Here is a 26855-nt window from a genome sequence, read left to right on the forward strand (position 1 = left end):
CCAACTGTGCAGCCTGTATTCAGACGTAGTCTCTCTTTATTTCATCTAAGGCAATGGGTTTCTCAGCTGGGTCCTAATGTTGACTGAGCTGAAGCCTTCAGGCCTTGTTACACTGTCATGAACAAATTAAAACCATGTATCTTGGTCATTGGGACCTTTGATATGCCATAAATTATATTGTTTTCACAATTCTTGCAATTGTACAAAACTAAAAGGCTTTTAAATATTTTCAGGGAGAGCACACAGCCAAAAACAAAAGTCCTTACACAAGCTTTTTTTAAACAACAACAGTGACAGAGCCAAGGATGACCCCCCAAAACACATCTCACCTTCTGCTTCCTCCTTAGAGATTATGTTATTTACTTAAATGAAAACTAGTTTGCAAATTATTTAGCTGATACAGTAGCGTTTGATTTTGTTTTATATAATGTTTTCCCCATACAAATACATGTCATAGAACCACAGGTACAAAAAATTGAACATGTGTGCAAATCATTGTACACAGTGTATGTGAGAAAGTTTGTCAACTGAACTCACAAACATGGTATGTTTATTATGAACATGGTATGGTTAATACACAGAAACTGTATAGAGAAATCACTAAATGTTGATACACATACATTTAAAGGCAGAAATAGTGGGAAAATATTCAAGTGAAGCAAAAGTGTCTGAAAACCTGGGCTCAGTTTGAGATGCAAATTTGAGGCCAATTTTTAGGTTGCTAGTCAGGGGGGAAATGCTGATAATGATTAGAGAGTCAATTTTAGCAATATGAGTTAATCATCATCATCATCTTTATTTCGGTCACTGACCAGGATAAACTAAGATAAAATAAAATAAAGTAAAATTAGAATAAATAGACTAAATAAGTAAAATAATAGAGTAAGGGCCCAAACAGACAGGCCAAAATAAAGCTGCTTCAGGTCACTTTGGAGGTATGTTTTTAAAATGATGCAGGCATCCTAAGAATCTGGAAGCCGCGCCAACGCCAGGAATCATTAGTGCAGTGGTTCCCAACTTTTTCTATGCCCAACTCCCCTAGGAAATGTTTATTTAATGTTCACAACCCCTACAAAATTAATATCAAATTTGAAGAAGTCCAATTTCTAATTTTTGAACCAAAAATTAAACCACATACACTACTACAGGTGAATAAATTGAACTTTTAAAAAAAAGATATATTGGCTCCTTACAGAGAGGCCAAAATAAAGCTCTTTGGGTCACTTTGGAGGTATGCTGTTTAAATGATGCATGTGTCCTAAGAGTCCAGAAGCCACGCCAAAGCCATGTTGCAATCCTGAGGACTAGAGCACAGCTTTGGCGCAGCTTCCAGACTCTTAGGACGCATGCATCATTGAAATAGCATACCTCCAAAGTGACCCGAAGCAGCTTTATTTTGGCCTGTCTGTATGGAGCCATAGTTTGGATTCTTCTGTCACAACTCGGTGAAGAAAATGCAAATCTAAATAGAACACTATGATTCTAATTTATTCAGAAAAAAATAATGAGTGATGGCACAAGCCAGTCTTTGTCACCCCCTGCCGCCAGAATTCAATATCACACCCAGGTTGGTACCCCTGCCTTAGTGCCTCTACTATATAGCTAAGTATGCATAATGTTAAATAATGTAATCCATGACAGAAGATTCTAAACTATAACTCTATTTTGTGTTATAATTAAGAATTATGAAGCACAAATTAGTTAAGAATTCTCTCACCATGACCACATTACATTTACTTTGCCCTGTCTCCATTGTTTATCTTGCAGCAATGGAATGGCAGAGATACAGCTTTAATGGTCACCAGAGTAGTCAACCACAGACGTTTTTCTGCAACTGTCAGTGTAGCTGACACTTCCCAACGGAGCATCAGTAAATACCGATGTGTCATCCGCTCAGATGGTGGATCAGGAGTTTCAAACTATGCAGAATTAATAGTGAAAGGTAAGTGGCAGCCAATAAAGTTTGTGTGCATGTGTGTGTGTGCATCTGTTATGGTCTTTTGAAATCTACACATTGCTGACCAACTCATTAATAATGAGACCAGACACAGAGAACTGGGTTATAAAATGGGCAACTTTATTTAACTCAACTTATTTAAACTTATTTCTTCGAGAACTGCAAAAAACCAGGGGGGAGAACCTTGTGTAGGAACAGCTGGCAGATGGTCTGCTCCAAGACCAATTCCCCAGCTTCCAAAGGGCGAAAACACCTGTGCCCCAAGGGCAATCCATACTTTGGGTTGCTCCCCGGCCGGCATCCGGAAGGCCAACCCAAGACTCCCCCACTTAACTCGCCAGACTTAAGTGAGGGTTTAAATCTCAAGCCAGCCCCAAGGCAAGTCTCTTTCCCTTCACGTTTACTCGCAAGACCTAAACGTGATTTCCAGAGACCTAGCTTCACCCTTTAGGAGGGTGCCGAGGTGTTCACCGAAACATCTATCTCCCCCCGCCTATGCGTGGAACCTATTTATGACCACACCCATGCCAATTGTCAAAGTCCTCAACCAACAGTGTGGGGTAGGCGAAAAAACCCTTAGAAAGGGGAGAAAATTCCTACCCGGCCCCGAGGCGACCAGAATTAATTTTCACACTGATGTCGAGGTGGGAGGGTGGGCCAGCTTTTGAAGCCAAGTGAGAGGAGTTTGGGCAGGGAAGCCCCAAGCAAGCTAAACCCCGCCCCCTCCTCTCCCAACAGCCAGCAGAGCATGCTGTTTTCCTTTAACATGCTGGTCTCTAATGAGAGGCCAGCAAAATCTCCTCCCCAGCCCAAATGGTCGGGGAGAAGCAAAACACAAGAATGCCTCAAGGAAAGAAGGCTTCTTATACTGCTCTGACAATAAACAGTACCTCATTCAAAATACCCTAAATGACATTGATTCATTTTCTTTTTGTAGTCTGTATTTATCCTTGAATTTCAGCTTCTAAATACAAGAAAAAGTGTTCTGTTGATTTAATAATTAGTGCTTTGGGCATTTTATCATTAGTATAGTTTATTAGTATATTATTAGTATTAGCATTTATGCTTTAGAGGCTATATTATTAGTAATATTGACTTACCCAGTTGGGCCCTTACTTTTGGTCCCAAATTATTCAGCATTGAAATCTGCGTTAATTGGGGGGGGGGGGGGAGAGATAAAACATCTGTGTCATTTTAAAACACAGACTAAAGCTTTACTGTTTGCTGAATGACTCAAAGAAATGAGATGTCTAAACAATTTGCCAGTGACATCATTACTTCTTTTGAAATTGTTGACAAATAAATCAGCAATTTCTGTTTTGTGCTGCATCAGACTAATATGGATACTCCCATATAAGCAACATGTGCTTTATTGTGCTATACTGCAAGTAGCAAGTACATTTCTATACCACTTATCAGTGCACTTATGCACTCCCTAAGTGGTTTACAATGTGTAAGCTAATTGCCCCTAACATGCTGGGTACTCTTTTTAGCAGCCTACGAAAGGATGCCAGGCTAAATCGAGCCTGAGCCCCTGGCTGGGATTGAACTCACAACCTTATGGTTTGAGTGAGTGGCTGCTGTACAGGCATTTAAACACTGTGCCACCAGGGTTCTTCCATATATTGTGTTCCATATATTGTGTAGATTATGTTATATTCTGCAGATTGTGCAGAGTCTATATTATGTTCTCTGAAATCCAGGGATGAGTTTAGTAGAATATTAGATTAAATTAAATTGGGGCCCAAAAATGTGCATATTTCCAGAGTGGTAGTAGAAGCTTTTTAGGACAAAGAAGTAATTCTTTGAATCCTGCATTTGACCTGTGTGGATGCCTTATCACTGTTTGTTATTAATGTTATTATTAGCAACTCTATTGTTAATGCTTGGATTGCAAGTAAGGGTGATCCCCATATTCTTACACTTAAACAATTTGGTCCTGTTGGTATCTTCAGAGATCTAAATGGTGAAGCAGACTGGCAGTATGGAGAGGCCTCCAGCTGCTCCAGCCCTGGTTGGCCCCTGATCGGTGCAGGAATGAGATAGACCTCTTTGAAAATGGGCATCACCACCATCATGAATCCACCTGCCAACAGGATTGGCTTTTCACCACTCCTTTTCGTGCTGGTGTGGGCGGGGCTGGCGTAGCAGGGTGCATGGTGGGACCAGATTGAGTGGAAATCTTACCCACGTGGGAAACAAACTTTCCTCCACCACTGAATTGCAGCAACAATAACGCCTTTATTGGCAACAGGTAACGCAACAAAATAAACAGGCAAAGAAAACTGGTGCCTCAAAGTCCCCTTTAGCAGGCTGCGTTGGGTAGGCCTTCACTGGACTCCTCGTTCTGGTCGGGTGTGGGCTCACCGCCTCGCTTTCCCCCTGAGTGTTTCTCCAGCGCCTCCCTGTCTGCTTTTTCCCAGTTTTGAGGTCTTGGGCCTTGCTCCCAGCCGCCTCCCTTTGGGTCCCACCATTCACCTTCCAGACTCCTGGGGTCCCGACGGCACCAGTCGCCCTCACTCGGGTACCCGAAGTCTCCCTCCACTCGAGGGTCTATTAATCTTACAGCCTCGTATGGTCCTGGCCTCCGAGGGCTCGCCCGGCCCACCAGGGACACGGGCCTTCCCACTCGCTGTGGGCTGTGAGTCACCTTTCCTCCTCTCAACTTGGCCGCCTCACCATGTCCCCCTCTTCCGCGCCTTCTCCCTCTCCCTGCGCAACTTCTCTCCTCCTCTTTTATACTCTCTTGACGCCCCACATTCTCTTCCTCTGACCCCTCCCTCGGGGTTCCTTCCCTCATTTCTTCCACCTGGTCCTCCTCAGCCCTCCCAACTCTCCCAATCTCTACCTCCACCTTACTACAGCTGGCTTTTCCCAGTTGGCACAAGCCTGGCACACTCTCTGCGTGGTTTCCGGCCACTTTTGGGGCATGTGTCATCTGCACAGGGGTCTCACCCCTGACCCCAGAATTTAAATATCTAAGCAATTTCTTATAAAATTAAGGTGAGTGCTAATCATGCTCTAGGAAAGAGATAGGGAATATTTGTAGCCCCAAGATGTTGTCAAACCTAAACTCTTCTCATCTCACATTATTCGTTATACCAGCTTGTTCTGATGAGAGCTTCAATTCCACAGCATCTGGAGAATTGTATTAATGGTCCCATCCCTGGAAAATGCATTTAAGATTATGCACTACAGCAGCTAGATAGATAGATAGATAGATAGATAGACAGACAGACAGACAGACAGACAGACAGACAGACAGACAGACCGACCGACCGACCGACCGACCGACCGACCGACCGACCGACCGACCGACCGACCGACAGGCATCTTAGGTTTTTTACAATAGTGTGCCCACCTTTACCCTGAGCAGAAGGAGTGTCGGAAGTGGAAACTACATGGTGGAACTAAAGGTAGATAAGTTTTAAAGTGGCATTGCCTGTTTAGATTTGCTTGAATCCCTCCATGAAAATGTTGAAAATGGAATGCTTGCTTTTGTGAGAGGTAAAATCAGCAAGATCAATTTTATGGATAGTGGAGGCAAAAAAACTGGTTACTGTCCAGCAATTTTACTGAAGCAAGCAGGATGTAATGTGAACTGTAAATGGTGATGAATGACCACCAGCGGGGAAGACACTAATCAATTCAGTGTAGGAAATAAACAGATTGGGAGGCGGGGAAGCTATCATGGTAGGTAGTACAAATAAATAAGAGATAAAGATAATTATGGGTAACATAACTATTGCTTTGTCAAGACTTTTTTTTAAAAAAAAATCCTTCTCAGTGATCTGTTAAATTTATGAGTGCTTGGTATAAGGTTAGTCTAATGAAGTGCTCATGTCCCTTTGGAATTGTATGGATCAGTGGTTATGGAAAGGTCTGAATAATTTGGCAAGGGTAGTATTGAATTGGCAATGAAATGGATGCAGAAAAATTGAAGAGAAAGCAAATTGGAACTGTTTCATTTTAAAGGGCCATTTATTGAATTGGGAAATACATTATATTAATCCATAATTGAAGGCTAGTTCAACTGACTGACTGGTCCCTAAACCTAGATCCAGGCAAAGTGAAGCACTACAGATATATTGGTGGAAGTAAAAATTTAAAAAAAATAGTGTCTTTTCATGTTAAACTTGGGGCCAACGTCTTATATGAAATAGCAGGCAATTTTTAAATAGAGAAATGCATCTGTTTTGCAGAAGAAGGGGTGGGAGATAAATACAGATTATTCAATGTTTCAGAAGGGAAAAAATAACATTAAGCACCTTAAAACAAAGCTGAAGCAGAATTATTCATTTTCTTTAAATTTCTGTGCAGCCTGCTTGAGAGTTTTTTCCCCATATGTTCAAACAGTATCACTGCTTTCAGAAGTGAGAAACCCTCTTGAATAAGAGAATGATGGCATGCAGGAAACTTTGAGGGAGCAGTAACCAGAATTATGGTTCCACCAGAGGGAACAGTCGCTGCTAAGCCTCGGAGGAGGTGTGTGGTTGTAGTGGGGGACTCCTAGCTGAGGGGTACAGAAGTTGTGATTTGTAGGCCTGACAAGATGTCTCGAGAGGTGTGTTGTCTCCCCGGGGTAAAGATCCATGATGTGACAGGGAGGCTGACAAGACTGGTCAAGCCTACTGACCAATACCCCTTCCTTTTGGTCCATGTGGGAACCAATGGTACTGCAAGACACAGCCTTCAGAACATCAGAAGGGATTACAAGGCTCTTGGTAGGATTTGAAGATTTGGATTCTTCAGTCATGGGCTGTGATTCCATGAGGTAGGATTTCTTGCAATGGACGGATTGCATCTCACACCAGTTGGAAGAAATGTTGTTGCCAACAGTCTCAAGAATTTGATCAGGAGGGCTTTAAACTGAGTTTTTTGGGGGAGGGAGAAAATATTAAGGAAGGCAAAAGGGCTGGAGAAAATAGTCAAACTGACATAGAGGAAACAAGACAAATAGTGCAAGGACCTAACAGTGGGAGGCAAAAAAACTTGCACAGGCAGCAAGTAAAGGGGACCCATGATCTGCAATGTCTCTACACTAATGCACAGACCATGGGAAATAAACAAGATGAACTCAATTTCCTAGTATAACAAAGCAAGTATGATATAATAGGCATCACTGAAAACTGGTGGGATGAGTCTTATAAGTGGAATGTAGAAATAGAGAGGTATAACCTTTTAAAGAGAAATAGGCCAAACAGGAAAGGAGGAGGAATAGCACTATATGTCAGACATATTTACACCACTGAAGAGATCGAGGACATAAATCATGGAAGCCGGTGGAGAGCATCTGGATAAAAATTAAAAGGGAGGGCAACAACAAGGATGTTATGGTGGGAGTCTACTACAGATCCCCCAGTCAGATGGAGGAATTGGAAGATGCCTTTCTAGAACAGCTGACTACCCACTCAGAAAGGAGAGATGTAGTAGTGATGGGTGACTTCAACTATCCTGATATTTGCTGGAATTCAAACTCAGCAAAATCTTCAAGGTCTAGCAAATTCCTCACTTGCCTTGAAGACAATTTCATTGTCCAAAATGTGGAAGAGGCAACAAGGGAGTCAGCTATTTTAGATCTGATCCTAACCAACAAGGATGACTTGGATAATGGAGTGCAAGCGGTGGGATCATTAGGTGGAAGTGACCATGTTCTCCTGGAGTTTGTTATACAATGGAAAGGGGAAGCCAGTCATAGTCTAGACTTTAAGAGAGCGGATTTCTGTAAACGTAGATAAGTATTGAGGGTGATCCCCTGGTCAGAAATAATAAAAGAGAAGGGAGTTCAGGATAGATGGGAGTTTCTCAAAAGGGAGATACTGAAGGCACAATTTCAACCAGTTCCAGTGAGAAAGAAAAATGGGAGGTGTCTCAAGAAACCAGGATGGATGACTAAGGAACTTTCAACTGAGCTAAGTTTTAAACAGAACATGTATAAGAAATGGAAAGGGGGGGAAATCACCAAAGTGGAATGCAAACAAATAACTAGCACATGTAGGGGTAAAGTGAGAAAAGCTAAAGCACATAATGAACTTCGTCTTGCTAGAGAGGTTAAAAACAATAAAATATGTCCACAACAAAAGGAAGAAGAAGGAAATGGTAGGGCCACCATGGAGAACATGGCAAAATGCTAACAGAAGACAGAGAAAAAGCAGAATTACTCAACACCTTCTTTGCTTTAGTCCTCTCAGAAAAGGAAATGGGTGCTCAACCTGAAAATGGAGCAGAGGACAGAATAGGGGAATTTCAGCACAGAATAAGTACAGAGATAGTACAGGAATATCTTGTTAATCTAAATGAATTTACATCTCCAGGACCAGATGAACTACACCAAGGGTATTAAAAGAACTGGCAAATGTAATATTGGAGCCACAGGCAATAATCTTTGAGAACTCCTGGAAGAACAGGAGAAGTCCCAGCAGACTGGAGGAGGGCAAACATTGTCCCCATCTTCAAAAAGGGAAAAAAGAGGATCCCAACAATTATCATCCAGTTAGTCTGACATCAGTACCACGAAAGATTCCAGAGCAGATCATTAAACAGGGAGTCTGTGAAGATCTAGAAGGCAATTCCATAATCACAAAAAGTCAACATGGGTTTCAGAGAAAGAAGTCATGCCAGACAAATCTGATCTTTTTCTTTGATAAAATTACCAGCTTGGTAGATGAAGGGAATGCTGTGGATATCTTGATTTCAGTAAGGCCTTTGACAAGGTTTCCCACGACATTCTTGCAAACAAGCTTGTAAAATGTGGGCTGGACAAGGTAACTGTTACATGGATTTGTAATTGGTTGACTGGCTGAACCCAAAGGGTGCTCAACAATGGCTCCTTTTAATCCTGGAGAGAAGTGACCAGTGGGGTCCCACAGGGTTCTGTCCTGAGCCCAGTGCTATTCAACATATTTATCAATGATTTGGATGACAGAATTGGGGGCATACTCATCAGATTTGCATATGAAACCAAATTAGGAGGAATAGCTAATACTCCAGATGACAGAATCAAAATTCAAAATGACCTGAACAGACTAGAAAGCTGGGCCAAAGCTAACAAAATTAAATTCAATAAGGAGAAATGTAAGGTACTGCACTTAGGGCAGAAAAATGAAATGCACAGATATAGGATGGGGGACACCTGGCTTAAGGAGACTACATGTGAAAGGGATCTGGGAGTCCAAGTAGACCACAAACTGAACATGAGTCAACAGTGCGATGCGGCAGCTAAAAAGGCCAATTCAATTTTAGGCTGCATCAATAAAAGTACAGTGTCTAGATCAAGAGAAGTAATAATGTCACTCTATTCTGCTTTGGTCAGGCCCCACCTAGAATATTGTGTCCAGTTCTGGGTGCCACAATTAAGAAAGGACATTGAGAAACTGGAGCGTGTCCAAAGGAGGGTGATTAACATGGTGAAGGGTCTGGAAACTATGTCCTATGAGGAATGACTTAGGGAGCTTGGAATGTTTAGCCTGGAGAAGAGAAGGTTAGGAGGTGATATGATAGCCCTGTTTAAATATTTGAAGGGATGTCATATTGAAGAGGGAGCAAGCTTGTTTTCTGCTGCTCCAGAGAACAGGACCTGAAACAATGGATGCAAGCTACAGGAAAAGAGATTCCACCTCAACATTAGAAGGAACTTCCTGACTGTAAGGGCTGTTTGATAGTGGAACACACTCCCTTGGAATGTAGTGCAGTCTCCTTCTTTGGAGGTCTTTAAACAGAGGCTGGATGGCCATCTGTCAGGGATGCTTTCATTGAGATTTCCTGCATGGCAGGGGATTGGACTGAATGGACCTTGTGGTCTCTTCCAATTCTACGATTCTATGATTTTATAGCAGTGGCTTTATTGGGGGGGGGGGGGGATAATTCCCCCTTTGATGATGGAAGCAAGTCCATCTTAACAATTCTACTCTTACTGATCAATTATGAATTTTAGTTCTGGTAACCTATTGTTTAAATTTGCATAATGTATGTATTAGTCAAGGATAGGGGCATCTAACAAAGGATGTAAAGAATGAAGTAAAGAAAAACTATGTCAAAAGACTTACACAATTTGGGCAGGCATAATTATTTAGGTTGGATGGATTGAGAGGGAAATATGACAAATTGTAGCTGTGCAATGTGTGGGTAAGTGACCAAGAACAGGCAAGGCTGGGACAACACACACATGTCAAACAAGATGTAAAGGTAAAGCAAAGGAAATGGCAACTACCTTAGTAGGGGGTTACCTCCTTTGACTTGAAAGTGGTAACTTTCATAGAATCATAGAGTTGGAAGAGATCAGAAGGGCCATCCAGTCCAACCCCTTGCCATGCAGGAAATTCACAATCAAAGCCCCCCCCCCCCCCCAATGGATGGCCATCCAGCCTCTGCTAAAAACCTCCAAAGAAGGAGACTCCACCACACTCTGAGGGAGTGTATTCCACTGTTGAGCAGCTCCTGTTGTCGGGGGGGGGGGGGTTGGATGACCTCTTGGAATCCCTTCGAATGCTAGGTTTTATCCATCATGGCAGAATTCCTGCCATTGCACCCCACCCTGCCCCTTCTTCTCTTTTGTGAGGGTCACACTCTCTCAGCCTCAGAGGCAGGGCATGACCAACTCTGCACTTCTCCCATGGTGATGCTAAGGTCATGCAATAATAATAATAATAATAATAATTGGCAAGGAGAGTGCACATTCTCTCAGCCTCAGAGGCAGGGCATTTTATTTTGCATATATTTGGCAAGTAGAGTTCAAAATATGCATGAATAAGAGTGTGTGATCCATGAATAAGAGTGTGTGATGCATTCAAAAAGAGCATGGCATAAAGGGTAGAATGTCTTATCTACCACCAACACACAAAATGCCTCCCCTTTTGTTCTCTTTTGTTTTTCAAAGTAAAGCTGTGAGTGAGCAAAGATGTGGGGGGGGGGAATCACCCTAATGAAAGAAATAGCCTCTGGTAAAACCCAGGATGAATGGTAGCTTTTCTTACGCAAAATACCCAAATCCTGTAGGTCGAAATTGTCAGCTGAAAGTTTCTTCTCTTCTCTTCATTTGGAAATGATTAAAAATCAAAATTCTTACTCATGATCGAGAAGTGATCAGAATTTCTTCTCTATAAAATGCTTTCGAAATTTTCTAATTAGAAATATTTCTACTAATTTTTGAATTTTGGAGAATATTCTTTACATCCCTAGTTCTTCCTAATGTTTAGCTGGACGCAGCTTTTCCTGTAGCTTGCATCCATTGTTTGTCTTACTCTCTGGAGCAAGAGAAAAGAAGTTTGCTCCATCCTCAGTATGACACCCCTTCAAATACTTATACAGGGCTATCATACAGGGCTATCATACCACTGCTTAACTGTCTTTTCTCCAGGCTTAACCCAGAAAAGATGACAAGCACAAATGATTCCCACAAGATAAAGGTCTTATTCAAATCTTTCAAAGGCTGATTGTTCTCAGTGTTCTTTGAGGAGACGCAGCAGAGTTGCTACCCCCACCATTTTTCCTGCCCAAAGATTCAAAAAGGTCAGAAGTGGCACTATGGCGTTGAGAGTAGAGGGAGTTGGTGCTTTCTTTAGGTGCTTCTGGTTGCCTTTCACCATTCAACTCAGAGGAGGAGATAGTTCTTTTATGGCTAAGAGTTAAAGTACATTATTTACATTGACCCATGGGTAAGATCACCCTGTTTTTGGGGTCAGTTTTTAAGGGGATGCTGAGGGGTAATTTATTGATATAGAAAACAAGCTCTCCACCTGTGAGATCTGGGAATTCTCTGACTCATGCTCCACAAGCCACATATTGTAAAACAAGAAAGTTTATTGTAAGAACATAACAGAAAGTACCCTAGAACACTTTTTTGTCAGGAATGGAAAGGTACATTAACATATGGTTTATATAACCACCAGAAAGCAAACCCACCCCATCCAGCAATAAAGAAAATTAATTGGATAACACCTTCCCGGGCAGTGAGAAATCTGCTCCCCAATGATGTAATGTCCTCCAGTCCAGGTAACCTCTCAAAACAATTAAGTTCCCACCCGGCGTTATCTCCCCACTGCACCTGTGACCTTGAAGCGTAAACCCTCAAGCTACAACTAGACTAAGTAATAATAAATCATAACAGAACTATAAACCCCAACATCCCCCACCCCATATACACACACACACACACACACACACACACACAGCAGCAACATACATATTATAGCAGCATATTAAAGTATAGAGAACATGTTAACATAACAATCTATTAGCAACGGGCACTTTATGAGTCAGTTCCTCCTCCCAGCACAGAGACAGTCTCTGGCTGGCAGGGTAACTCCATTACATTCCAACCTAGCAGGCAAGCACAGAGTCTAACAGTCAGCCTACCTCTTTCTAGTACATTCTATTAACCCATTATACAATCAATATTCCATGAACCCACTACTACCTTAATCTATTAATATTTATCCTTAACTCTTAACCTATAACGTCATGACAGAAGCCCCAAATGAATAAATGAATGAAGGGGAGTTCTGACACCACCACCCATATAACCAGTCTAGTGCACCCACGGCAAGTTTCTAGACTTATATGTGAGTATATACAGTAATATTTTGTGTGTAAGCTGTATATAAAGACTATACCATCCCTGAAATTTCCCTTGCTCTCTTTTGTTTCCACTGTAGGAGGTTTTGCAGCTTGGTACTTGGACTGTTGTTTTTTTAAAAAATATTATTAAAGTGGGGTGAAGGAGAGGATAGGAGTATTGGAAGGTCATTTTTTTTTTATTTTTTTTTTTGAGATTATCACAATGTATTTAAAGCGACTTCTCCCTGATGGGATACAGTTATGTTTAATTTTTAAACCAGGTGTTATCTCATGCAGCTGTGGCTGGGTGAGTGCAACCCATACTCAGCCAAGATCCCAGCTGTGCTTATCCTGTGGCTTTTCAAAAACCACAAGCTCTCATTTTTGGGTTTTTGCTGGGTTGCACTCGCCTGGCTGTGGCTGCATGTGATAACACGCAGTTTTAAAATTAAACGTAACTGTATCCCATCTGGTCCCTTTAAAGTCCCTTTAAATATAATGTGATAATCTCCTTCATGGACTCACACATCTCAGTTTGTCTCATATCGTATTCTGAAGTTTCAAGATTCATTTTCTAATAGGGATTGCACAAATACTCCTAATTATCAGTTGCCTAGGTAGTGCTTTGGGCAGTGTGGCTGGGTGAGATAGATTAACTGGGCAGAGCTTTGAACTTGTGAGATTTCAGATGCACATCCATTTCCCATCTCTCTGTGTGTTATATTTGTAGATGCTTTGGAACTTGGTTTTCCTTAATCTAAACTAATGAATAGGCAAACATGATTAGAGTCAGATGTAATGGTAGTGACCTTTATTTTATAATTTTAGTTTTTAGTGTGGATAATTTTAAGTAATTTGTGGAAATGATGTAGAAGAAAATCACTACGTTTTGAACACTGGAATATGTATTTTGATGCTGACCCAAATGAAACTGGCTCTATTTTCTTGCACATACAGACTATTTATCTCATTTGACTCTGAACTTGACAAAACTACTTTTTGGACTACAGATCCTAGAATTCTGTAGATTGCATGGGATTCTGGGAATTGCAGTCCAAAAAGTTTTGATATTATCTTTTCTTTGAGGTATACTTTTCCTTTAGAAAAGCAAGATAGATTCGTGGGTTTAATGTTGGACTGGGGCTCCAGGAGACCAGGGACTTTACCACACAGGGGCTCCAGAAATGGGATGAGAACGGAACAAAAAGAGCAGGGAACTCATTCAGTTCTGTTCCCTCCCCTTCCATTCCCAATCCATCTCAGAGGATGCGATTTTTGAGAACTGTTCCACGCTAATTACTTTGCATTTCAAACTCACTTACCATGTCAAAAGGAAGTTTGGCAGAGGTTTAAAGCACATTCCTATGCTTTAAAAAAGCTGAAGGCATACACACAAAAGGGGGGGGAAAGCCCAGTCTCAACAAATAAACTGTGAAGCCCCAAGAAGAAATGCTAGAGGGGACCCTCAAGGACCATCCAGTCCAACCCCCTTCTGCTATGAAGGAATACATGGGATCCAACTCTGCACCTCTCCCATGGTGATGCAATAATAATAATAATAATAATTGGCAAGGAGAGTGCAGAATATCCATGAGTGAGAGAGTGTGACTTACCCAATGTCATCCTGTGGATTTACATGGCTGAGCTGGGATCAGGACTCTAGCCTCCCAGTTCACCCTAGAAATTCACTGGACCCAGAGAGTGTGACTTGCCCAAGGCCTCCCAGAGGTCTCCTATGGCCATCCAAGCCCTGAGCTCCCTTTCCCCATGACCTCTTGGAAACATGGCTGTTGTCGTGTGTTGTGACTTTTAGGACTCTCCTGGCATGCAAGGCTTGTTGGGGGGGGGGGGGCAGTGCCTCCCTTTGAGGCTGAGAGAGTGTGTCTTGGCCAAGGTGGGCATCCAAACCCTGGGATATAAGAAAATAACAATAACAACAACAATATCTGGGTATTGTAGTTCTGTGAGACATTTAGCCTTCTTTGTCAGAGAGCTCTGGTGGCACAACATACTACAAATCCCAGGATTTTCCATAGCATTAAAGTATTGTCGAACTGGATTATTTCTGCAGTGTGCAGCCTTATTAGACTGCAGTTCCCAGCAGCCTGTGGTGCTATCAGAACAGCTTACAAATTGTTAGACATTTCCCTGCCCTCTCTCTCTGCACCTCTCCCATGGTGATGCTAAGAGGTCATGCAATAATAATAATAATAATTGGCACATTCTCTCAGCCTCAGAGGCAGGACATGACAAACCTCTCTCTCCAGCTCTCTCAAGGTGATGCTAAGGCAAACCTACTTTTATTTTGCAGTGTGTGTGTGTGTGTGTGTGTGTGTGTGTGTACTTGAATTTCTTGGCCTTGGAGAACCCAAATGTCTCCACTGCAAGGTAGTCTCCAGATCATAGTGATGTAACTGTATTTCATGAAAGTGATTAGTCATTTTTTGATCATCAAAATACCTTTCTTATTCCAAAAAACTGTGGCCAAGACCTTTCCTGCTAAGTTTTGAGACTTGAATTTCTTCTCTTCTGTGAGAATTTGAATGTCAGACCATGGCATAAAGGTCAGAAGGCCTCACCTTTTGTTCTCTTTTGTTTTTCAAACCAAAGCTGTGAATGAACAAAGTTGGAGTGAGAATCACCCTAACAAAAGAAATAGCCTCCAGGATGAATGGTAGCTTTTCTTACACAAAATATGCAAATCCTGGCCATCCGAGAGTCAGCTGAAAGTTTTGTCTCTTCCCCTCATTTCGAAATGACTAACAATCAAAATTCTTACTCATTGATCAAGAACTGCTCAGAATTTCTTCTCTCTAAAATGTTATCAAAATTGTCGAATTAGGCATATTTCTCCTAATTTTCGAATTTTGGAGAATGTTCTTTACATCCCTACTTCTGTGTGCAGTAAAATGCATCCCCCACTCATTCCGTTCCCTTTCCTTTTCAACCATTCTCATCCCGTGCCTGGAGCCTGTGTGGTAAGGTCCCAGGTTTTGAACTGTGACTCAGCCATAGAAACCCACTGTGTGTCCTTTGGCAAGTAATCTCTCAGAGGAGGGCAATAACAAAGCTCCTCCAAAGAATAGCTTTGCTTTAGGTTGACCATAAGTCAGAAACAACGAGGAGATACACAACAATAATTTGAATTTATTCCTGAAATTTATCCCTGTCATCATCCCTTGACAGCACAGGATTTGGGCAGTTGCAGCCCCAAAAGTATCTTTTCCAAGCTCTTATATGTCTTCTGCATGCAATGTTTACCACCTTATTCCAATATAGAAGCCTAACAAATTATGGTAGGGTTTGAACCTGGAACCTTCTGCAGGTGAAGCATATTGCTTTACCAATGAACTGTGGTTTACTATAAAGATACTAAGTAGTATCAACAACAGCTGTACCTTCCTTGAGATATGCAGCTGCTGTTGTTGGGCTTTCTAAAGGTGTGACATTGACAAACAATGTGCGACAAACAATGGACAATTGGTAAAATTAAGCATATGAAGACAAGACTGTTCATCCAAGAATGATCTGAATGTCTTGTACTAATATTTTAGACATAACTAATTGCTCAGAGTCAAAATATCTAGAACTTTCATCTTTACTGGCAGTGTTCAATAGTACAAGTAGAATGGAGCTTGATTATGCTCAGTTGTAGCTTTTGTTTTAACTGAGCTATTCACCCCAAGCCAATTTTCTTTCCCCCATTCCTTTAATTCTCAAAATGAGCCTGTAAAATCTTGTTGGAAGAGAAGTGATAGGGTGTTTTATGTTTAGAAGCCAAGCTGTCACTTAGAGCTGCCTTTCACCACAGTCATGTTATTTTATTTTCTGATTATGGTTTTATTGTTACTTTTATGCTTTCTTTTTAAAGGAGCAAGTTCATGAATGAAGTCATTTTTCACACCAGTTTTAAAATGATCAGCTGTGCTCTTTTGAGTCGCATCTATACCAAAGGGATGGGTAAAATCCTTTTGGTCTAGATGGTGAGGGGTGACTGCAGCAAAAAAGGTTACATTTTGAGGTACTATTTATACCTTCAAGGTGGCCCCAACTCATAGAGGTTCTGTGGGAAACCAAAACCTTGATTGTCCATCAATGGAACTGGAAAACATTTCCAAAGGGGAAAGTTTGATTTGATATTCAAGAAATGAGAGGAGCTAGTTTTGATCGATGATGCTTCATGGACTTTACAGCACCTAAGACTAGATATGGAGGCCCCAGGAATGAGAGTGGTGAAGGGGTGTTTAGGAATAGACAAAATTATGGAATGACCTGCTGGAGGAGATCCGTCATATTACTGGCTTAGACAGCTTTAAAAAGGCTGTTAAAACGGATCTCTTTTTGAAGACCTTTCCTGAATAGCAGAATGGGCCACCAACGGAATACTACCACCTCATTGAATACGCTGTACCCCCACTTGCCCATTGTCTATTTTAATGGATTATTTTAATCTTTAAATTGTTTAATTGATGCTTTAGGGGAAGAGGGAAAACTGAGATATTGGGTATTTGTATAGACATTTTAATTGTAAGCCGCCTCGATTGTCTTTTGACAGAGAGGTGGGGTATAAATAAAGTTTATTATTATTATTATTTTATTAAAATAGGGGTGTTGGTGGTTTCTGGTCTTTTTTGATTTGGCAGATCTCATCTTTCACTTTCTGTTTCCATCAAAAATGCAGAGTAGAAGGGATGGCGGCATTCTTCCAGCAAACTCCTCCATCCCCATGCCTTTCCACATGACTGTGTCTATGTGTCATTCATGTTAGCTATTCTGGTGCTATGTATGGTACCGCAGTCACATCTGTTCATGCTGGCACCTAATGTTACATCAGATTATAGTTGAATCAATAAATATATTAAGGGATGTTTGGTTGCTTACAGTACGAACACTGAATCGACTGAATTGACCTATGTGCTGACTTACCAATAATTGATTCAGTGGGCCTACTCTGATTGAAACCAATTCACAAGCCTCAAGACTCTCAAGAATGCTTTCCATTTTACACCTTTTTGAGTATTAATCTCATAGTAATACCCAGAGATGAAAAGGATGCCAGCTGTGTTCATATTTGCCTACAAAAAAGAGACATTTTATATTTCCTGATAGAGGCATAGTTTGTCATGGAAGTCCATATGTTTCTGAGATTGCAGTGTGGTTTAGTGAAGAAAAAATGAGTAACAAACAAAATCTGGTGGGTCCAGGCTATCTGAAGGGCCATGTTCTGCAGTACAACTCTGGGCTCAGAGACCTCAAGGAAAGAGTCTTCCCTTGGTCTCACAATTCTCACACGTGGATTGGTTGCTAATGCTAGAAAGGGCATTCATGATGACTGTTGGAATCCCCTGCCTACTTGTCCTTCTGTTTCCAAGCAAATAATTTTATTCCAACAGCTTTCAGAGACTTACTGTTTTTAAGGGAAAAAAATTAATTATGTGTTATATTTCTTTTTAGTTTTTCAAAATACAATGGATGTTTTAAATCATTGCTTTTCAGGCTATTTGATATGGGTGACTGGCAGTTTCTTTTCCAGTTGATCAGGGGCCAAAGCTGTATTTACATCCATTGGATACAATTGTTTATAATGTAATATGTAGTGAAATATCGTTTGCATGTTTTATGTATATTTGTTAGGAAGGATCTAATTAGGGGAAATTCTGAATTTAGCTTAAATTGCTGAGAGGGAGGGTCCTAACAACACCCTAATGAGACCGTGTCCCGTGATGTTTATGAGAGGTCCACAAGAATCCCTGGAGAGACGATGCTGAGACAGACTGCTCCAATGAAGTCTGAATATTTCTTAAAAAGGGAAGACAAACAAACAACAAATGGCACAATTCTCAATGAAAGTAAAGGAGGGAAATTTGGGGGAGAGTTGAGAAAGGCAAATCTACAGGAAATACTTACTTCTGAAGGCTTCTCCGGGAACCAGATGTGGATATAGATGATGAAAGGACAAGGCCACTGAAATGTGTGTGGGGGGGAGGGGGGGGGAATGGCCAAGGGAGCTAAAATCAGAGTTTGATCTGACGTGAAGCCAGGCTGTAGTCTGAATATAGCACATCAGTGTGTGCTAGACTGAGGTTTATATAGACAATTTCTAGCTTCTGGCAATGAATTTAATGGCTTTGCTGCAGCCAAGACAATGGGTGTAAAGATCTGGGCTTTTGCTAAACCAAGGTGAAGAACAGACCTAGCCAAGGCACTTGGCTCTGAACACAATCAGGAAAGGCAAACAGATGAATAGGTGGTCATTGACTGGGCCATCAGATGTGAGACTGAAAACAAACAGCAAGTATTGTATTGGTTTTTGGAGGAGACGTTTTTTCTTGTCCAGCAACTCCCAAAATTCCTCTGAGGAATTTCCAGTCCTTTTCTCTAGGCCTCCTACCCCCTCCTTTGCAAGCTGCTTACATGACATCTCTGCTTTGGAGAAAGTGCCCCTAGGAGGTCAGCTTGGGGTCAAAGTGAATTCCACACACACTCCAAAATTTAATATAAAATATTGCATTTAATAAATAAATATTTATTTATATCCCACCTCTTCCACTTTGAGGATCGAGGCCGGTAACAGCAGAGTTAATATAGTATACAACAATAAAAACAACAAGCCCCACAAGACCCCGGCCCAACCCTTCCTCCTTTATTTTAATTTCAGTATGCAAAATGATCATGTAGAACCTTTGAGACTAACAGAGAATGAAAATGTACCATTCATTTTCATAGACATATGGGCTAAACACACAGGCCAAAAGGCCCATGTACCCCTGACCTTGCATCGTCCTATATGGATCAGGCAGGCTGACAGACCCTGGCCAGGACTGGCTGGTTCAAATAGTGTTCTGGAAGTTCTGTAGTGATGCTGGCCTAAAAGGCCATAGTCCCAGTCTAAAAGAAGCAACTATTTGTGGCAAAGTTTCATGGAAACTGTTATAACAGTCGGCAGACCATGCAGCCTAGCATCCACTTATTTACTATCACCATCACATTCTCTGTGTAAGCCCCCATTCCAGCCTGTGAAAGTGGAAGGGAGTGCTTGACCATATGAGTGAAGCCGGGCACCCTGTTTCCCTTAGGGGCCACAACAAGGGCCTCCCCAGTTAATGCAATGGTAGCGGCAGGTAAGAGGTGCATGGCAACAGTGGATTCACAGTGTGGTGGTGGGTGGGCACATTAACACCCGGACATTACCATGCCAACATAGGAACAAAGTTCGGGGAGAACTACAGGCAGGATACCATAAATATTTATGGTATCTTAATCTGCTTCCTTAGACGTGAAAGCTTATACTTTCAAAGGTGCTACAAGATCCTGTTGTATACTGATATTCCAGAGATGACTATGTCTTTGTATTTTACTCTAATTTTGTAAGCTGTCTTGAGTTCCAATTCAATTCCCCGTTTTCCCCTAAAAGCTGAGCCTTAAGTAAGCATGTTTAAAAAAAATCTTAAAAAAAATTTACTAGTAAAAGAAGTATAGAGGGGGTTATCTGCATGAATGATAAGAAGCAATTGCCCTGGTTTGAACTCATTCAAAAAATGCACATGGTAAAATGAGAGGGAACTGGAATGCAGCTGCACTCTGGGGCCAAACATCAGAGCAAGTAACCCCCAGCTTGCTCTGGGTCAAGATGAAAAGTGTGAACTACCACTCCAGTGTGTGGATTACATGCTGGTGCAGAGATGAGGAGGAACCAAACAGCTGGCACACTTGGGTAGGAGCAGGTGCTTTGTGTCATGCAAACCTCTAACACCTTGCTGGCTGGAAGTTTCTGTGAGGACCACAGCACTTTCATTTTCTGGCTACCATGCTGCCACTGGCATCATTGCTGGCATACACACACACACACACACACACACACACACAGAGAGAGAGAGAGAGAGAGAGAGAGAGAGAGAGAGACATACCTTCATATCCATGCAGGATCTGTTCCAGACCCCCCCCATACAAAATAATAATAATCAATAAATAAAAAATGAGGGACTTCAAATCCTGTTGTTCCTAATGGTGATGTGGCATGCATGTGGTCACTGGTATGGCTGCATGCATGTGACCCTGTTGGGGATAATGCGGCTTGCTGTCCATGGATGTTCAAATCTGCAGTAGCTCATCCATGAATGAATTACACAAGCACATGTATGGTGCACTGCACTCTCAGCCAAGTGCACTAATTCCCAACAGCATGGCTGGGGGGTCAGTGAGCCATGGGAAAAGAAGGAGAGGGGTATCCTGGAGCAGTGAGGACTTCACAGCCCAATAAGGAAATGGGATGGGACAATAATACAAGTGGGATCATGAGAAAAGTATAACAAAACAGATTTTCACTTCCCTGGCAGCCCCGACTGAAATAAGCCCAGAGTTTTTCTCTTTAATTTGCTTTGAAATCAGTCAGTTTACTGAAACTCTTTCTTAGTCTATATGTTTCAGTTGGTGAATTCCACTTTCTAGGTTTCTCTGATTGTGCATTTGTCCCTTGTCCTGTTGTTCTTGGGTTTGAATCTTCTATTCCAGACTTTTTTTTTATGTAGACACTCTCATATTGCATATAATTGAAACTACTGTAAATTTCTTAGATCAATTTTTAAAAGTTATTGTGCTATAGAGTACATGATGGATTAAACATTCATGTGATCTGATATTGCTGAAAAATATTTGGAAAAAGAATTGGTTTTATGCAGATGCCTGATCATGTTTTTTGATGTCATAGATTGAGTGATCACAAAATTTTCTTTGATCTAGGCCCATGGTGATGAACCCATGGCACATGTGCCCTCTCTGGCATGTGAAGCCATTTTGGAGGGCACGTGGAGAGTTGGGAGGGGGAGGGGGAGAGGAGAAACAGGCGCACACCTGTTCCTCCTCTCTCCTCTGCCCTCCTGGGCCTTCTGTCTCTGGGGAAGTCCCACCTCTGAAAGTCCCCCTGAAAGTCCTGTCCCCTCCAACACCCAGTGCCAGAACGCATTTGAGTTTGGGCACTTGGTCCCTAAAAGGTTTGCCATCACTGAGCTCTGCTTTCTTTCATTTTGTTTTCCCATCCACCCCTTTGACTTTAGTTCACGCATCCTACATGCTCAGATATATTCTCAGTCATTTTCTTGCAAGCCTCCAGTAGGAAATATCCCATCTACCATGTGTCTGTGTGTGTTTGAAAAAGATGCAAATAGCTAAAGGATCTTAGGTTATCTATCCACATCTCCTGTAATTCTTGGGTGTATGCTTTACTACCCTTCTTCTTTGCCTGGAGCTAATATGACACAATGGAACATGATGTACAAATTGTTTGTTCATGAGTAGGCCTGAATTTCTTTCTTTCTTTCTTCTTTCTTTCTTTCTTTCTTTCTTTCTTTCTTCCATGATAGCAAATATAAAAAAGTTTTAAACTCTCTCTCTGATTTTAACCCTCCTTTGACTTCTCTTAAAACAGTTGGTAGTTGCTAGTAACACTTTATAGGCAATTTATCAAACAAATATAATGATTACTGTAAACTTTTACAGACTTGGTGCTTCTTCACAGGCAATGAGTCATGCTCATTTTATTTTCCTGTAGTGTTGATAGTGGATTCTATGAATGATTGTCTGTCCCTTTCCCATTTTTTCCAGATATGCCTTTATTTCATTTCACTTGTTTCCACTTCAGTTTTGTACTCTGCACTGAAAATTTACTCAAAACCTCTCTATATATTTGTAAACTGTTTTGAAATAAATAAAAAAAGAAACATAATTTTGTAGAATTGCCATTGTCAGTAATTCATGTCTTCTAACACCAGGGATCTCCAGGTAGGGCTTGAGGGCAACAGTGAGAAGCCTGGTTGAAGTCCTGGAAAGCACTGTCACATCCCTAATCTTGAGATGATAAACCAAAAGGGAAGGGCAGAATAGTGGAAGCAACAATATGGGTCTTCATTCATAACTGCAAAGAAGAAATCTGGGGAAACTGAGAACATTCCATCTACACTGCTTGCCACAAATCCCCACACTGCATTGTGGCAGGATCATGGTGACTGTAAGGGAATGGGAAAGTCACTCTTTGAAAGATGCCACACTCTCTTGCAAAGTTTGTGGATTATTCTTTAAACTATAAAACCATGAAGGGCCTAAATTATCTCCTTAAGTTTTTACACCTGAGCCAGCTTCTAAGTTTTCCTTTCACAGTAGGACTTTTGATGTATATTTTGGAAAACAATATTATGAGGATGGATTGTCTATGTTAATGGAGTCACTTGTTCAAATTTCAGTAGGCATAATACATGCTTGAAAACCTATCCTATCCCTATGACCTGCACAAGCAATGATGTAAACATGTGAAGCACTGGCACTTTTTTAATTAGTAGGTGCAGGGCATGTGAAAGATTTTAAGAAGTGATATCTGAGTAGGAATTTAATTAAGAAATATATCCCCTTTAGGAAAGGGATTTTAAATGTGTCATTTGAGCAGATTTCAGACAGCCAGAGTTAGCCACATTTTAAAATGTCCTGTTAATTTCCTCCTATGATCCCTGGATTTTCAGTTCCTGTTATCTCAAGGAGTTAAAGGCAAGAAAGTCCTTTGGCCACCTCCAGGCTCTGCACATCACTTTTGACCAATTAACATTTTGTTTCCCAAGCATCACAAATGGTTGTAAATATAATTAATCAATAAATGCCTCTTTTGCTCTTTAAAGCCTTAGGGGGAGCTGTTTAAATGTAGGTTAAAATTTTATTCAGTGTTTTTAATAAGGTCATCCTGAATATTATAATTGTGTATTTTAATACATGATGCTTTCCTACTAGCTGATAAATGAAACCACAAAACACTTCATTAAAACTATATCAGATTAAAGAATCTACTAATGACTGAGCTGGAGAGAAGTGAACAACTATTTTAGGTATACTGTATGTTAAATAACACTGCCACGTGTTGTGCTTTATGTTTTGTTTTTGTTTATCTTGAAATTGACAATATGGTTAGAAGAACTTGAGAAGTAATTAAAATAATACTGAAATCTTCTAAACAAATTATTAGATGGAATTCAAACTCTATTGACACTATGTACTTACAGCTTTCGAATGGGCAAAATATGCAGAAAGCAACTACCGTATTTTCTGGCGTATAAGACGACCCCCAACTTTTTCAGTTAAAATATAGAGTTTGGGATGTACTCACCGTATAAGACTACCCCTCTTCCAATGCACACCAAATAAAAATTTAAAAAACATCAGATTTGATTTCAATATGATAATTTTAATTCAAATGCTTATGACATGCAGGTCCTTAGCAGGAAACCTTGACGTATACAAAGCCTACTTGGATTGGTCAGCTCTTCCTGCCTGCCCAGTGCTCCCTGTCTCCAAGACTATCAGAGCAGTAGCTGCTTTCATATGATTACCGCATGTGGCGGGGATGTGGCCACCACCATTTTTTAGCTCCCCCCACCATATGCAGCGACCACAGATTCTCCAGTCCAGCTTGGAAGTTTCACACCTGCCCTATAATATGACACCCGGCATATAAGACGACCCCTGACTTTTGAGAAGATTTTCCTGGGTTAAAAAGTAGTCTTATATGCCAGAAAATACAGTAGTTAATTTTTTGGTTGGAGGCTGGAGAATATCTTTGCACTGGAGGAATCCTGATTATAATAATTATTTCAGCAGACAATGTTTAATTTTATTGTGTAACTTTTTATCATTCTATTAAGTAGACTTTTATCAAAGGTTTGTGACTCAGACACAGGGCCAGTCTATCTGTCAGACAAATGTGACAGTTGCCTCAGGTAGGAAATGCTCAGAACACAGATAAAATCATACTGTACACATAATCCAAATTCATAATTAGGATGAGGAAGGAACATATGCCCAAAGGATACATATTTCTCCCTTGTTCCACCTCAGTTCTTTGTATTTGATAGGGATATCTGTGGTCTTGCAGAAAGAACAAACAGATGACATGATAATATGGGATATGTTTACCCTGTATCCTGGTCTGAAAGGAATTGTTCACTTAAAGCCACTTCCATCCATCCTAGCTTTGGTGTCATTTGCAGCTCTTCCTCCTGTGCCAAAATATATTTGGCTAACCGTCCTCCCATGGACGTTCAGTACTTTTTAAAACAGTACTGTGTTATGCACAGCTGAAACATGGAAACTATGTTTAGTGAACCTTTTATTCCTCCATGATGTTTTCACATGGATCACATTTCATTAACTTCTACATTCCTTCCCAGGAGGTTCCTGTAACCATTTCAGTGATCCTCTCGTAGACTACTTTTTATACTGGTTGTATCTGAAAAATGAAAGGAAAATTTAAACCAAGAGTGAGGTGCTCTACAACCAGCAGGAGAACACATTACATGACCAAGAACAAATAAAAAGAAGATGGAAACAATATAGAGAAGAACTATATAAAACAGATGCAAGGATGACAGAATCATTTTAAGAAGAACTATATGAGCATGGAGCTCCAATTTTCAAAAGTGAAATATGAGCTGCATTCAGAGCACTTGAGTGAAAAAGGTCATCAGGAACAGATGGTATACCAATAGAGCTGCTACAAGCTACAGAGACAGAAAATACTCTAGTTCTAACTAAGGCTCAGAACAGACGGTCCTGAAGCGGTGTGCCACCACCAATTTTAGAGTTAGGGACCGCACACCAACTGCATGGTCCCTACCCTTAGCACGGCACGGTGGCAGCAGCCTAATGGTGGCGTCCTGTCCTCACGGGCACCGCCATCTTGATGTAACTGATGCACAGCATATAGATGTTGCTGTGCATTGCTTACGTCATGAGTGCACCCGGTGACCCAAAAAGAACCCAGTTTTTCTAGTATGAGTAACTGCTTGCATCAGCTGGATATGCGCAGTAGAGCATGGTGACCCATAGCATGACTTCTATACAAATTTTTGAGAGTACAGATTTCAATACTAAAAGGAAGATTTCAGGGAGTAATTGTTTAAACAACAACAAAAAGAAATTTCTTTCTGGGGTGGAGGGATGCCGGGCAGTGTGGTTGCTACAGCGTCCCTCTGGAGGGAAAGAGGCTGTCACCAGCCCGCCCTTTTGGGGCAGTCTGTCCCGGGCTCAAAAAATATAAACAAATTTGGAAAACAAAACAATGGCTCACAGACTGGAAACAATCAATATACATTTCCATCCCCAAGAAAGGGGATACCAGGAACTGCAATAATCACAGAACCATTGCATTAATTTCCCATGCAAGCAAGGTGATGCTCAAAATTCTACAAAATTCTACAATTCCATATGCAGCACAGGAAATGCCACATGTACAAGCTGGATTCAGGAAAGCAAGAGGGCAGCAGGGATAATCAAAGTGTGTTCCAGAGGCAGAACTGCTGCCTACCATAAGTGGCAGAGCCAATAGTGAAGAATGCTACAAGTTGCTATTCAACAACATTTGGAGGGCCACATGATTTACCTTTATAGTGCATTTGAAGGGCCACATGATATACTTTTATAGTGCATCAACAACAAAAATAAAAGGAATAATTTCTTTTTGTTGTTGTTTAAACAATTGCTCCCTAAAATCATCCTTTTAGTACTGAAATCTGTACTCTCAAAAATTCATATAGCCGTCATGCTATGGGTCACCATGCTCGACTACACATATCCAGCTTATGTAAGCAGTTACTCATACTAGAATTTCCCAGATGTAAAAGAAGATGGAAGCATTGCTCATTTGACTTTTTGCTCATATATACATGTTCATATTTTAATAATATTTTAGTCCAGAAAAATAAGTAATTAAAATATTAAGTGCAAAAAAGTGAAAAATGTTAAAACACAGTTCAGTTAGTTATCTTTGGTGGAAATATTTTCTTCAGTATTTATGTGTGCCATAGAAGGAGGGGTAAGGGAGATCTTCACTTATGTGAGATCCTTCCTAGTGTATTATTGGGCCACAGTTTTCCTGAAACATTTAAAGAATGATTGTGACTGCTTCCCACAGTTGTAAAATATTTATTTTAAAATATACAAGGGTGGTGGTGGTGGGTTTAAAAGGACATCTCAGTTGCTGATCCACCCATTGTCAAAACCCTAAGCCATCAAACCTTAAGAATTTCTTCAGCCTGGTCTTGAAAGTATGGGAAGTGCCTCACTACTTTCACAGCCTGTGAGTGAGGCTAATCATTATTGCTTTCATATTATTTATTCCTAGCTTACTTACCTTTCTGCTCCCTGATGTGTCTAATAATGCAAAGTGCTCCTAGTTGCATGCACAAGCTACTTTTCTGTAATCTTCTCACCATCACATTGGATGTGTACCATTAGTACTAACATAATATAAACCTCAGTTTTATCAGAGTGCTGATTTGGAGTCAGTTAAGAACTTTGGATATACCTGACA

General features: G+C 40.9%; 1 protein-coding gene across 14 annotated transcripts in view; it reads left to right on the forward strand.

Moving 5' to 3' along the window:
• Positions 1–26855, forward strand: part of LOC149315753 (receptor-type tyrosine-protein phosphatase T) — an 849328-nt gene that overhangs the window by 348771 nt on the left and 473702 nt on the right. For all 14 annotated transcript variants that reach the window (XM_089514002.1, XM_089514000.1, XM_089514008.1 and 11 more), the window contains exon 6: positions 1768–1942. In XM_089514002.1, the coding sequence (XP_089370128.1) occupies positions 1768–1942 (175 nt within the window). The remainder of the gene's footprint in view (positions 1–1767; positions 1943–26855) is intronic.

The sequence above is a fragment of the Sceloporus occidentalis genome, unplaced genomic scaffold (genome assembly GCF_023333645.1).
Source record: "Sceloporus occidentalis isolate IW3139 unplaced genomic scaffold, rSceOcc1.0.p SCAF_3, whole genome shotgun sequence".
Taxonomy (NCBI): Eukaryota; Metazoa; Chordata; class Lepidosauria; order Squamata; family Phrynosomatidae; genus Sceloporus; species Sceloporus occidentalis.